Below are 14,864 nucleotides of genomic sequence, written 5' to 3'. Positions count from 1 at the left end.
GCGTAGTGTTGTTGAAATGCCATGATATATCTTATTTCTGATAGTTCTGACGAGGAATGGCTTCTTTTCCGAAGAGGCACGACACAGACAACAACACTTTTTTCGAGTCCCGGAAGTGTAAAGTCTTTCCTTGACAACCACTGCGTTCGTAGCAACTGCAGTGAAAAAAATGGCTAAAATGATCGGTACTAAGAAATCATTGTGGCAACAAGTCTGCGAGGGTAAGATATATAGATATATATATAGTATGGCTTTAAAGTTCAGAGCAAACTTGTGTTTTGCTTAATTGCATGCTATGGACTGAGGTAGACTCAAATACATGTATTGTGTGCTTTGCATCCAGAATACGAGGCGGAGCAGCCCAGTCCACCAAACGCCCCATGGACAGACAGCGACTCTGTGAGCACTCATGTCTCCCAATACAGCGCCAGCAAGCACACCCCCGTTTTCTATGGACTCATGACCGCTAAGGTGATGTGAATAGCTAACAATAATTGCATTTAAGATGATTTACTCTAGAGACATGAGTAGAATCCATTGCTTTATCACTATTCAGGTTGCTGTGGATGATGACCCTTGGAAGAATGTTGACCCCCTTCTGTGCCACCCTGCGCTTGCTGGATACGAAGTCTTGGACAAACCTCCATCCTCAAGTCAGAAACATCTGCCACCCACTCACCCGACGTCCTCTCCTCAACTCCATGAGCGTGAGCTCCAATATTCCTGTAGCCTATCATATCCTGGCTCCCTGGCCTAATTGTACCACTAACCTCTACAGTAAGAGGTCTTCAGGGTTAATGGGTCAACCTTTGTTTTGACTGCACTACTCCCACACAACTACGATTGATGCCCAATTTATTTGGAATTGGAATTTACAGTAGTTTACTGGTAGAATGACCGCTCCCTCTCTTCACTCCCATACATGAATCTCTCAACCAGGTCCTACCACCCAGTACTTGGACAAGGCTGTGTTTCCCGTGCTGGTGCCTGGACTGGAGGCCATGTTGAGAGAGGCCCAGAGACGCCACTGTCTGGAGGTCTGAACACAGTATCACAACCTGTAACAGTGCAATTACTGCATTTCACTACCGTAGTACACTACCTGGTGTTTGGGCTACCTCACAACACACTACAGTCAGACCACCACACGACAAAACCCCATTCTACAATGCACTACATCATACCGCATAACAGCACGTTGCATTGTTGCCTGTCGGACCATAGTAACACGACTATCACTTGGCCTGTTTCAGAAGAGAAGAACAGCCTTTAATGCCTGTGATTTCCTTACTGAGTGGCTGTACAAGTGAGTTACACATACTCCGCCTACACCCTATCTAATCCCTGTCCCCCCCTTCTCTTTTGTCTACCTGTACACCCCCCACCCCCCCAGTCTGCTGAATGTATAAAAAGGAGAAAAAAAAGAAAATCTCATAAAACACAGCAGCTGTCACCTCTTTATCTGATGTTAAGCTGTTGCTATCACAAAGTGTTGTCTCTCTAAAAGTGGATTGGTGTTACGCAATGCGTCTGTAGTTTGTTTGCAACTAGGCTGAATGTTGGCTGCTCTCACGGCCTTTTCCAATTGCGTTGCATTATCTCTCCCCTGCAGCCAAAACCCCCGCAGGCGAGGACAGACCCCTGTGAGCTTCCATGAGATCCCTTTCGTCAAGGACTGGCTGAGCATACAGTGAGTTGCTGGTCTTTTCACACACGACAAATATCATGAAGCAAAGCAAGAGGGTCATAACAAAGTGCGTATCATAGCATAGAGGACGCACACACACACACACACACACACTAAAGGGAGGCTGTTTATTCTGCCCTTATGAACTAAGGTGACTCATCCCCTTGTCTGTTTCTCCCTCCTCTCCTCTCAGTCCCAGGCCTCCCATCCCTCTCTCTCTGTTACTGTCAAACCAGCAGGCTGCTCTGCTCATCCAGTCCTTCTGGCGAGGCTATAAGGTGGGTGATGACTGTGAAATGTAGGTATCTCATGGAGCATCACGTGCCTATTTCATAGTGTGTGTGTGTGTGTCTGTGTCTGTGTCTGTCTGTGTCTCTGTGTGTGTATCTTTCTGTGTATCATAGTGCCTGTCTGAATGTGCAAGGGCCAGTGCTGTCTTTTGAAGTAAACAAATGGTATAATCCCTTTCAGTTGAAAAAGCCCTGATATTTTACTGAGCCATATTTTTCATTCAGCGTGATTATATCATCAGAGAAGCACCGCTTAATTCCTTCCTGTGTGGGTGTTCTGGAGTGCTCTGTACCGCGCTAAATATAGACAGACACACCAGAGGCAACATTGTCCACTGGCTGCCTCCCAGGCGAAACTTTTCTAATCAGACATGTCTACTGTTTATCAGACAGTTTATTCTCTCGTTGTTTTCTTTTCTTCCATGTTGCTGCGTGGGAAAATTCAATGCTGTGGTGTTGATACATCATGTAGCATTACACTCTATTTGAATGGTCTGAAAAAAAAGGCGCCCAGGGTGGGATGACTATGTAGTGCAGTCAGTGTTGTCAATGTGGCCACGGTACCAGAAGAGGGCAGTGGTGTGTCTCCTTGTGCTCTTTCACAGCGATAGGGGTGTAGCTCTTTCTTTTAACAGCAGGTGGCAGCAGTGAGCCTGTCGTCTCTCTCCCTCCTCCCTGTGTTGACTCTGCTCTGAGTGAGGTTCAATAGGGCGAGTGATAGCACTGCAGCCTCTCTCCTCTAGGGGTTTGGGGGGTGAATGGAGGAGGGAGCGGGAAAGTGCAGGCTCTGCTTAGGATTTTTTTGGTTTTTGGGTGGTGGGGGGTGGTGGTAAATAGACAGGGTGTGATAATGGTATGTTGGGGGCTTGGGCAAAAACATGGGCTCTGCTTGAGGCTATGGCAGGATGGACTACGCTATACTGTGTAGGGTGGGAATGATGGGGGGGGGGGTAGGCACTAAGAGTGGAGTGCATAGGGCTAGGTCATAGGGCTAGGTCATAGGGCTATGGCAGGGGCTTGGGCTAAGGCCAGGGACGTTGAACTGTGTGGCGGTCCGCATACAGCTCAGACCTGGAGCTGAGGTGTGGGGCTGGGGAGGCACCGGACTGTGTCATGGATGGTTTGTTACCTGGGGCTGAGAGCAGCCCTCAGCCAGCGGAGCAGAGACAAGGACAGGAACACACAGACACAGTCAGCTGTGAACAAGAGAGCTGTGTGATGCTCTGATGCTCTGCAGTAGCATCATCATGCCTCAGAGGAGAGAGAGAGAGTGAGTGTGTGTGTGTGTGTGTGTGTGTGTGTGTGTGTACAACTCAGTCAGTGAGGTGTAAACAGTGTATGTGAATCTCTGCAGAAGATGTCAACACTATTTTTCTCCCCTCCTACTCCCACCTCTCTCGTCCTGTGCCGTGCTCCTCCTTGCTTTCTCATTCAATATCCTCTTTTCCCCCCTTCTATTTCCCCTTCCCTCTCTCTCTTTCTCTCTCTTTTACTCTCACTCTCAGCAGAGTTATGTAACCTGCCTGACGCAGCGCTGACTGCAGAGGAGGGGTGTGTGTGTGTGTGTGTGTGTGTGTGTGTGTGTGTGTGTGTGTGTGTGTTTGTGTGTGTGTGTGTGTGTATGAGAGAGAGTGAGTGAGTGTGTCTGTGTTTTTATAGAAGGGATTTTACCCCTCCCTCCCCACCCCCCCTCCTCCTCCTCCTCCTCCTCCTCCATTGAAAATGAGTGCTTCCCCCTACAACATCAGGAAACATGTACAGTACATTGATGCATCACAGACCATCTCTCACAGCAGAGCATGTCTTTGTCTTTGAGTGCACCGACACACAACACTATGAAGAGATGCTCAGTCTAAACACATTACATAATGTACTTTATCCACTGACTAATGCCCACAGCCCAGCTCTAATCCCCCAGCTCCATTCATCAACTGATGTACTAGCCTTCTGAATGTAAACATTGAACTCAGTTCAACCTCCCTTAGCCGGCAGATATACAGTACATAAGCCTGGCAGAGACATCTGAAGACATTGTAAAAATGGATTAGATTAAGCTAACGGAGACCAGTACAAGTAGGTAGTAAATAAATAGATATGGGTTTCTAATGAAACAGTCGATGGGAGTTAAGTGTGTGGCTGTGGGGGAAATGAGAGGGCTTTTATGATAATAGATGGACAGACGCTTCTTGTTTTCTGCTCCGTTTACTCCACCAGGGCAGTCAGATTTATAGACATTATACACACATTCAGGCCAAAAGTAGACTGCTCAGCATTAGAACGTACCCTAACCTAACGTAGCCTAGCTCAGCCCCAGCTGAGTCTTACCCAGCCTAACGTAGCCTAGCTCAGCCCCAGCCCAGTGTTACCCAGCCTAACGTAGCCTAGCTCAGCCGCAGCCCAGTGTTACCCAGCCTAACGTAGCCTAGCTCAGCCCCAGCCCAGTGTTACCCAGCCTAACGTAGCCTAGCTCAGCCGCAGCCCAGTGTTACCCAGCCTAACGTAGCCTAGCTCAGCCGCAGCCCAGTGTTACCCAGCCTAACGTAGCCTAGCTCAGCCCCAGCCCAGTGTTACCCAGCCTAACGTAGCCTAGCTCAGCCCCAGCCCAGTGTTACCCAGTGTTACCCAGCCTAACGTAGCCTAGCTCAGCCCCAGCCCAGTGTTACCCAGCCTAACGTAGCCTAGCTCAGCCCCAGCCCAGTGTTACCCAGCCTAACGTAGCCTAGCTCAGCCCCAGCTGAGTCTTACCCAGCCTAACGTAGCCTAGCTCAGCCCCAGCCCAGTGTTACCCAGCCTAACGTAGCCTAGCTCAGCCCCAGCCCAGTGTTACCCAGCCTAACGTAGCCTAGCTCAGCCCCAGCCCAGTGTTACCCAGCCTAACGTAGCCTAGCTCAGCCCCAGCCCAGTGTTACCCAGCCTAACGTAGCCTAGCCCAGCCCCAGCCCAGTGTTACCCAGCCTAACGTAGCCTAGCTCAGCCCCAGCCCAGTGTTACCCAGCCTAACGTAGCCTAGCTCAGCCCCAGCCCAGTGTTACCCAGCCTAACGTAGCCTAGCCCAGCCCCAGCCCAGTGTTACCCAGCCTAACGTAGCCTAGCCCAGCCCCAGCCCAGTGTTACCCAGCCTAACGTAGCCTAGCTCAGCCCAGTCCATCCTAGAGTGACTATATGGGAGAGGCCGTCCCTGTATGCCTACTAATCATGTGTGATATCTATCTATCTGTCTATCTGTCCATCTCTCTCTCTCTCTCTCTCTCTCTCTCTCTCTCTCTCTCTCTCTCTCTCTCTCTCTCTCTCTCTCTCTCTCTCTCTCTCTCTCTCTCTCTCTCTCTCTCTCTCTCTCTCTCTCTCTCTCTCTCTCTCTCTCTCTCTCTCTCTCTCTCTCTCTCTCTCTCTCTCTCTCCCTCCTAATGTTGCCAAGGCTCTGATGTACTTACTGTATGAATCTGGGGCATAGAGTATAAGTGAGCAGTATTACCCCTGGCACATGCCTGACAAGGCAGGGTTGGTGCCTCACACAGACACTGTTGGTTCTCGAGCAGGAGAACTGGGTCTATGATTCCAGATGGATGATTTGAGGGCTTTTTAGCTGATTTGCATTAGGCTAGCATGCTAGTGGAACGCTAAGGATGTGATGGATGAAAAAGCAAGCCAGTGAACACTCGTATGACACTGTCCCATTCCAAGCCATAGGTAATTACGTTGATACAGTGAGAATACAAGTGCTTTGCCCAGAGGCAGTGTCTGCATCTCTCTCTCTCTCTCTCTTTCTCTCTCTCTCTCTCATCCCTGGGTGGGTCAGCTCTGCTGTAGATGAAGGCTGATAAAGCAGCATCTCTGATCTGCCTGCCTGTGTCTCAGAGCTGCCTCAGGGCTGCAGCCAACTAGCCCTCCTCCTCCTCCTCTCCAAATGGGAAGCCATTGTGCTGCTGCTGCTGCTGCTGCAGAGTGTTCTCTGCCACCACAGCCTGGGAAGACAGCAGCTCTGACTCTGAGACAGCCCGATGGAGAGAAAAGGACACTGGAAAGACGCTGTGTGTGTGTGTGTGTGTGTGTGTGTGTGTGTGTGTGTGTGTGTGTGTGTGCACTGTGTGAGTCTGAATAGAGTGTATTTGCGTGTGTGTGTGTGTGTGCGCACTGTGTGAGTCTGAATAGAGTGTATTTGTGTGTGTGTGTGTTTATGTGAGTGTGTGTGCCAGTTTCCTTGATCTGCTGGTGAAGACTCTTGCTTGGTTTAGGTGCGAGGATGTTAGCAGGGATTAAGCAGGATAGGGTCCCACTCTGTATTTTTATGCTGCTGCTGCTGCTGTGTGTGTGTGTGTGTGTGTGTGTGTGTGTGTGTGTGTGTGTGTGTGTGTGTGTGTGTGTGTGTCTGTGTGTGTGTGTGAGTGTGAGCGAGATGTGTCTCGCTCATTAATATAATCACGTTTGAAATGCCCATCCTTCACACATACATACAGTATGCGCAGGAGGAACTCACTCACGTGTACACTAAACCACGCACACACACACCCTCACGTGGGCACAGGCACACACACATGATACACATACCCACAAAAGACTATCATCAGAGGCATACTGAGAATTAGACACAGGAACAGGCCTAATAGGCACAAACACTCATCCATAACCACGCTCTTTCTCTCTTTCTCTCTCTCTCTCTCTCTCTCTCACGTGTACAGACACTCATGCAGCGCTAGGCTGAATCTGTTCTCTTCAGCCATAACAAAACCTCACCCTTGTTAACTCGCTGCACTGATGTACACAGACAGATCACATCAAAACACACTCGACCCATCCTTCCTTTGGTGCCGCTCACACGCATGCACACACACACGCACACACGCGCCCACGCACCCACACACACACACACACACACACACACATTGGTTCACAAACACATTGGTTCACAAACAAGACCGACTGCCCTCCCCCTTCCACAGGCTTCCCTCCCTCTTCTGACCCTCACCCCTAATTTCCATCTCTATGGTATCTCCCGTCAGCAGAGGGGCTGTCGCTGCGTTCTGACACCCACTGAATTAACCATCGCCCCCCCCCCCTCCATCACCATGGTACGGACTTATATAACAGGCCCACTTTCAGACAGCATAGCTACAGCTAACCGCTACGACTACTGTCGCCATGCAGGGGGACAATGGGGAGAGGGGGAGGCAGGGCGGAGGAGTGGAGGGGAGAAGAAGAAGAAGAGAGAGAGGAAAGATGTGAGGGAGAGGGGGGGGGGAGTAAGGAGAGGAAGGGAAGGGAAAGGAGGAGGAGAGAAAAAAAAGATATTCCCATCTTTTGAGGGGGGAAGCCGAGGGGAGAGACGGGCAGGACAGGAGATGGGGTGGCGGGGGGGGGGATGGAAAACAAATAGACAACAAGGAAAAAAGAAGGCAGGGGGAGGAGGAGAGTGAGAGAGAAGAATGGAGAGTAGGGAAGGGAAATGGGTGAGGAGGGAGTCAGAGAGAAAGAAGGGCTTACTTAGAGCATGGGGGGAGAGGGGGGAAGGGGGGGCTGAGAGGGGTTTCAGGGGCATATTCTATTCAGACACAGACGCTATTTGTAACCTCATTGAGAACTGGGACTGCAGCCACACAGATAGACAGGGTGAGTGCAGGGACTCCCTCTAGAAAACGCCTGCTCCCTTAATCATTCTCCTAATCATCCACATAGCTGTGGCTGAGGGAGAGAGCGTTGGCCAGTCATTACAATGAGGATTGTAATTACAGGGGAATTTGCATCATAGTTAAAGAATTCCATGTCACTTCTTCTAATGTGTGTGTGTGTGTGTGTGTGTGTGTGTGTGCACGTACGCACACAAACACACACACACACACACACACACACACACACACACACACACACACACACACACACACACACATACACACACACACTTGTGCCATCACCATCGAGGTGTGCTGTGTCTGTTTCTTTTACACTTGCTGTGGATTAGAACAACATATGCAGACATCACAGTCAGCGCCACAGCCAGGGTCACTACTCAACTAAAGAGGATTTATCAGTTCGAGCACTGTGACCATCTGTGGATCATACTGTTTGTTTTGGATTTATTGACATGCTTTGACATAATCAAGGTCAGTACAGGAAAAGTAATTACAATTGATCATGTTTGTTTGTATGCGTGTGTGTGTGTGTGTGTGTGTGTGTGTGTGTGTGTGTTTGTGTAGATTCGGGCCCGTGCAGATGTGCAGGAGCTTCGTCAGTGGCAGAAGGAGCTTAGAGAGGAGAACCGTGACATCGTCAAAACAGTCCAGGAGTTCTGGGAACGCCAGGAGAGCCGAGGTGAGAGAGGAGACAGAGAGACACACACACACACACACACACACACACTCCTATCACTCAGTGCCAGGCCTTAGGCTTGCTGGGCACACAATACCATTGATCCTGAATCTCCCCCTGTGGCCTACAACAGTTACTGATAACATAGGCAGGCAGGGCGCCAACACACACACACACACACACACACACACACACACACACACACACACAGCAGGGCTTTGAAGTCTAAGGCGGGAGATGAGGATGCTGAGAGTGGTGACAGTAAGAGAGAACGAGGGCAGCAGGAAGAGAGAGAGAGGAGAGATGGGAAGTGAAAGAGAGAAAGAAAATGTCTGCAGGGCTCTGGATGCATTTGTGAGACAGATATAGAGAGAGGGGGAGGGGGATAGTACCTCACATCTTAAGAAAGAGAGGCGGGGGGAGTGAGGCAGGAAAGGAGAGGAGGAAAGAGAGAGAGAGAGAGAGAGAGAGAGAGGGAAAGAGAACGAGTGAGAGAGAGAGAAGATGGCTACAGGGTCAGGTTGTGTGTGTGTGTGTGTGTGTGTGAGGATAGTGAGGAGTGTAGAGCAGCTGGGAATGTAGGCCCAGGTCCAGGGAGCATAGAGTGACTGATTGGCATTCCCTGGAGCTCCGACCTTGACAGCATACAAATCCACTCTGACGAATACAGTACACATTCAGACAAATGCACAGTACATACAAACACACACATATATATATTATCCATACAAACACAAACAGATATCCTTGCACATATACGGTATATACCAACACCAACAGACGTACAGTACATGCAGTACATATACTACTAACACACACACACACACGCAACATAACACAGAAGATACCATGCAAATACATACAAAAGTACATACAGCCATGCACATAGCTATACATAGCATGTATGTATACCTTTGTCTTACCCATGCTGCATTGCATTCACACATAACGCACACACGCACACACACAAACACACACACAAACGCACACACACAAACACACACACAAACGCACACACACACAGGTATTTTCCTCATTGAGGCAGACACATTCCAAACAACAAAAGCACACGGCAAAAAATACTGAACTAGCAATGGAGCAGCGAACATTCTTACACTCACCCAACAGAACACAGCCCTCATGCTGCTGTGAGTGGTGCTGACCTGACATTCTATGGGGGGGGTTGGGGGGGGTAGGGGGTTAGTGGTGACCTCAATGGAGACCCTTCTCTGCTCTCTTAGCATCAGCAGCACACCCATTGAAGAACATTGTGCTTGTGTGTGTGTGAGAGAGAGAGAATGTGAGAGTTTGAGATCGAGAGATGCATAGGGGGGGGTATGGTGAAGGGAGGGGATAGAAAGAGAGACAGGAGGGAGGAGAGAGAGAGAGAGAGAGAGAGAGAGACCTTGCTGGGGCGTTGTTGCTGAAGCTGCAGTTTGTTTCGTGGTTTTGCCTGTTGTTGTTTTTTGGGCCTAATGAACCGAGAGCATTGCACAGCACACACTGGAGGGACGAGAGTGTGTCAAATGACCCGAACCCCAGGACACACACAGAGAGAGACAGAGAGCCTCTATACTCTAACCTTGTTCTTTAACATGATCCACCATCAACAGCTGCAGAAGACCTGATCTCATCTGACCTAGTACCATATGATACCCGTTCCACCATGACAGAACTCCACAGGCTGAAACATTACCAGTGGAAATTCAGAAGAACAACACTATTAGGAGCGGAGGAGAACCAACCCCTCGGTCTGGACAGGGTTGTCAGACAGGACGACCACATGTGGGCCTCAGGGTCAGGGGTCAAGTGTCGGTCAACAGGTGCAGCACTCAGGCACTGCATCAATCCTTCTATGAGTGTCCTTGACCCTAGTTTACCATGTGAGGGTGTTTTATTACCACAGGGACAGGGAATGTAAGCAAGCTAACCCAGAGCTAGGTCACTCAAAATGTATCTTTACCACCGAAAATGCTCACACACACACAAAAATCACGTTCCTTTGACACCGTTCACAACAATGTATTTAGAATTGCTTACATTGTTTCATTGGCATCTGTTTTTTCGTTTCACTGTTGTAACTCATCAAATATAGCTCTCTATTCAACATCATGTCCATTGTCTATTACTGGGGCTAACAATAGAACGCAGGACCAAAGCCTTGCAGCTGTCACAGTGAGCTAGTCAGTGGAACCGTCTGTTTCAGGGGTTGCGTTTGTTGATGTTGTGTTTTGTTTGTTCTTTCCCCAGTAGGCTCAGCTGTCGCTAACCTCGCGGTCACACCGCTGCCCGGGAACTCGGGCGTGTCCATCCAGGTGGTCTCCCCCACGCCGCAGAGTACGGTGGCGCATACCCCCACGGCTGAGATGACCTCTGACCCTGAGATCTGCGAGTCCCTGTCCCCCAGCCTGCAGGCCGTGGACGAGCTGACCCCATCCCCATCCCTACCCCTGGAGCTGCACACCGACTCTCTGAGGCTGCCGGAGCTCAGCGGGGCTAAAATGGCGTCCATGTCCCCGTCGTTAATGGAGAGTCGCACCCGCTCCTCTGCTGCCACGGAGATGTGACAGAGCGTGGAGGGGGGGGGGGGATATCTTCACATTCCACCACCGCTGCATAGACTACACACTGTTATTGACACACTGCTATTGACACACTGTTATGGACACACTATTCATACGAGCACAAGAGTAAAGACGACAACGCGATATTGCTTCTCACTACCTCATTTCTTTGTTCCCCTCAGCAGGGCGATAGCGTTCCGGCTCATTAAAAAAAAAATTCACTCCAAACAGGAATTCAGTGCAGAGAAAAGGATAACAGTACGTGCACAGAGAAGCGCTTTCTGCCTTCACCTTGTTTCCAGCTAGTCAGGAAACTGAATAAGCCTGTTTGTGGAAAAGTGGAAGAAAAAGAGGGAGTGAGGTCACTGAAAGTGTGACTGTCCTAGCAACTCATGGTAATAAAAAAATAATTATATATATATATATATATGTCTCTCCTGTCCTTTCTAGCTAATTTTATCACTGTCCAGGTACAAACTGTCCTCTATTGACTGCCTGCCAATGGATTGGAGAGTAGAGTGTCAGTTATTGGCATATGCACATTGATCCTCCAGCCAGAGGGACTTACCTGCAGGGAGCCTGCTCCAGGTGGCCAACCCTCCGCCACTTACAGCCTATGACACAGCAGAACAGCGGGGTGGCCCTGTTGACGGACAGCTGTCTAGGCCAATCCTGTCATGGCAGCATTCTACAGCCAAACCACAAGGTGGGGAAGGACATGGATGGGAGTCTGGAGGTAATTGGATGCCCTGGGGACAGCTGCCAGTGGGTTAGGGTGAGGAGATAAAACAGCTCATTTCATTGCGAGGACATTTGATAGGCCGGTGTGCTTGGCAGCTCTGGGCGCTGTTGGAGCAGGATCACATGGCAGCAGTGTGCACTAGGCTAGCAGGGCACAGATATCCACTGACAGGGATTGGGCTACTCTCCCAGACCTATGGTCTCTGTATGGGGACACTTTGGGGATAGTTTGTGTTGAAAAGTCTCAGTTAAAAAAAATTGGTTTGTGATTCTAGTCATTCTATATGAGATGAAGGGGAGAGGGGCTGCTTTAATATTGGCAGAATATTAGAGGCAGAGCTATTTCAGTGTGTGAACCTTTCAGTGCCGTGCTGTGATGTTGTGATAGACCAAATGAATAACTGTTAGAAAGCATTTGTCAGTGTCTCAGACAAGTTGTACCAGTCACTACAGAGGCAAGTAAATCACACTTGAACATTATAGGGGTAATAAATAACCAGGTTATTGGCCCCAGCTCCATTGGACTATTGTTGTTTAAAAAAAAAAAATGCTCAATCCAAAAGTTAACTACAAACATGACACTTTATTGAATGTTTTTGCCTGAATTGGTTACAGAAACAAGTTAACTGTTTTTCTAATCAGGGGAAACAAGTTCTATACATAGGCATGCTGCGTCACTGCACAGTCACAGCTGTGAAAACCAATACCACCCCTGTCAGCTGCCCCAAATGGAACAGTCTGAAGGCAAGACAATTCAGGAGTGGGACAGTCAAGGACATGTCAAACCCAGGAAAGAGTGGTGTTCGATGGGGTTTTGCCCAGGGAAAAACAAACTTGACAAACAGTATTATGTGCAAAATCTCACCATAGTTTATATACCATCTTTATAAACACAGAGATGAAGATATAGATCTGAAGTCATATCTATTTTTTCCCATTGAGTCTTCAAACTGACAGGGGGCATTTGGGTCCATTGATGATGTCACAGGTACCCCTATGAGTTCCTTTGGACCCTTGGGTGTATTTTGGACCCCTCCCCCTGCCGTAGTTACTTTTCAAGAACCAACCCCTGCATCTCAATCCTTTTGTCATGTCTAAGAAAGCACAGACATAATTGTGTCATCTGATATACACTGAAAAATATGATTTTGTCACATGACCTTGACATAAATAGAATTAGTATTTAACAGTACGTCTGAGAAAGGTCTCACATGTAGACATGGTGATGAGCATGCACAGATAGGTAGTCGACGAGTGCAAAATCTACGAAGTCACATCTTAATTTTTTTTGTACTCCACATTAAGTGAAAACATCACAAGAATCAAACCCCCCCCTTCTCGGTTATGGGGAGGTTAAATCTCAACAGTTGTGCCTTGCTGACCATCAAAAGCCCGGAGACCTGGGGGTCCTTATTGGGCTATTGATCCAGGGCTAGAGGCCTGTAGCCAGCCCTACTGGACCCTGGCACAGAGCAGCCAGCATGGGCCTGGTTCTGGCCAGGAGAGGCCCAAACAGAGCCTGTCCTAGTGGGGGCCAAGCTCTCTTTGGGCCTGGGTTAGGCCTGTCCAGGCCTATGCTGGTTTAGCATGTATTCCACTGGGTTAGACCAACATGTAATGCCTAGCCCAACCTATGACCCCCCCCCCCCCCCCCTTTAGTCCTGGTGGGCTACTGTGTGACCTTGGGGTCACCACCTCTGGTCATTGGCAGGGGTCAGAGTTCAATCTACCCTCCCTGCTCTGCTCTCTGAAATCACCCTATAATATCACTGACACAGTCTTTTATCTATGAAGTGCAAAACAACACGTTTCTTTTGATAAGCATAATGCAACAAATCATATCTCTGAAAAATGTTACATGTTTCCCCATAACTGCTATACAGCAGGAAGTGAACCATTATCTTGACTGAGAATACTGCACGTGAGAGTTCCAGGGTTGTATCAAGACGGTTGAACACCACAGTTAGTTAGGACCCTTATAGACAGACCGTTGTATGCATCTTGAACGTTAATCGAATAAAAGAAAATAAAAAACATGTCTAGCATCTTCCAAAAAAAAACATTTTCAAAATATACTAGTGATTAAAAAGAAGGAGAACAAAAAAGACACCAGCGAGAGAGAGAAAAAAAAAAAAAAAAAAAAAAGCAATATATGACACAGCCAAAATGTATCAACACAAATCAATCCAGTCACAAATCTCAAAATAATAGAAACAGTCGTTACAATAGTCCAGTGGTTTTCTATTAGGCTGGTGTCTCCACTTCATCTATAGTAAAAAAGTAAAAGAACCAAATGATCTATTTAGCACTACTATGTACACAGCGTCTCAGAAGGAGGAGAGAGCTGCTATATCTAAGGGGAGGGTGGGGAGGGGGGGGGGGGGGCTGTGTGGGGGTGGGAGGGGGGGGGGGCTGAAACAGAGACCCTGCTGTCACAGAGTCCTTCTTGGCACAGAAACGCTAGCTAGCCACCACAAACGGAGGAGGGAGAGAGGCTTCTCCAGATAAGGAGGACAGCACGGAGCAGCACACACTCTCCCGCACACACACACACACACACACACACGCACACACACTGGGGGAAGAAGCCATTTTCTCTCACACATACAGGGGCTGACAGTAGGAAGCCACAGCGATGTAGTCGTCACATAGACTATTCTAACCTCACAGGACTAGCTCGCTCTCTCTGTCTCTGTCTCTCTCTCTCTCTCTACCCATCCCCCAGTCCTCCTCACAAGTTTAGATTTGATCTCTCTCTCTCACACATACAGTACACAGTATATCTGACCCTTCACAGGCTCCAGAACACCAGCTCACAGTTCAGTCATTGCACTATATATAGGCTGTCACAGTATGGGTTGTGTATCTGTGAGCTGTCAACATTGTGGGTCTTTCTCACGCTCACTGGGAACGAGGGACCAGTGTGAAGAAAGTGGTAGGCATACTGAAGCACCAGCCCTGCCTGTGGATTGTGCTGTTGTCTCTCAAATACTGATACAGTTCCACACACACACACACACACATTTTAAAAACAAAAAAACGGTAAAAGGGACCATCTCCTCCTCGCTCCATTTCCGAACGGATATAAAGTGACAGTTTCTCGGGCTGGTTCAGACACTCCCTGGTCACAGGAGACGTGAAGGAACGCAGCCATCTGACCTAGATACACAGTCCACCGCCGTGTGGCAGCCCCCCGTCCCCCCCCCCACCGCTTCCCACCCACTGACACACTCTTTGTCCAACCAGGATCCCCCTCTCCCCCACTGTCTGTCCAATAGCAGC

At 48.9% G+C, this 14,864-nt stretch overlaps 1 protein-coding gene across 1 annotated transcript; it reads left to right on the top strand.

The window, feature by feature from the left end:
- Nucleotides 1–169: 169 nt before the first annotated feature.
- On the top strand, nt 170–11,225 carry iqck (IQ motif containing K; the record flags this gene model as incomplete). Its single annotated transcript, XM_083677324.1, has 9 exons — nt 170–221; nt 344–471; nt 557–707; nt 940–1,037; nt 1,254–1,306; nt 1,613–1,690; nt 1,881–1,965; nt 8,166–8,280; nt 10,528–11,225. The coding sequence occupies 9 exons, from the start codon at nt 170–172 to the stop codon at nt 10,842–10,844; spliced, it is 1,077 nt and encodes a 358-aa protein (XP_083533450.1). The 3' UTR covers nt 10,845–11,225.
- Nucleotides 11,226–14,864: the final 3,639 nt, after the last annotated feature.

This window comes from Argentina silus (assembly GCF_951799395.1).
Source record: "Argentina silus genome assembly, chromosome: 9".
Classification (NCBI taxonomy): Eukaryota; Metazoa; Chordata; class Actinopteri; order Argentiniformes; family Argentinidae; genus Argentina; species Argentina silus.
Note: the sequence above shows the minus strand (reverse complement) of the source record. Positions and strands in the feature narration are given on the sequence as shown.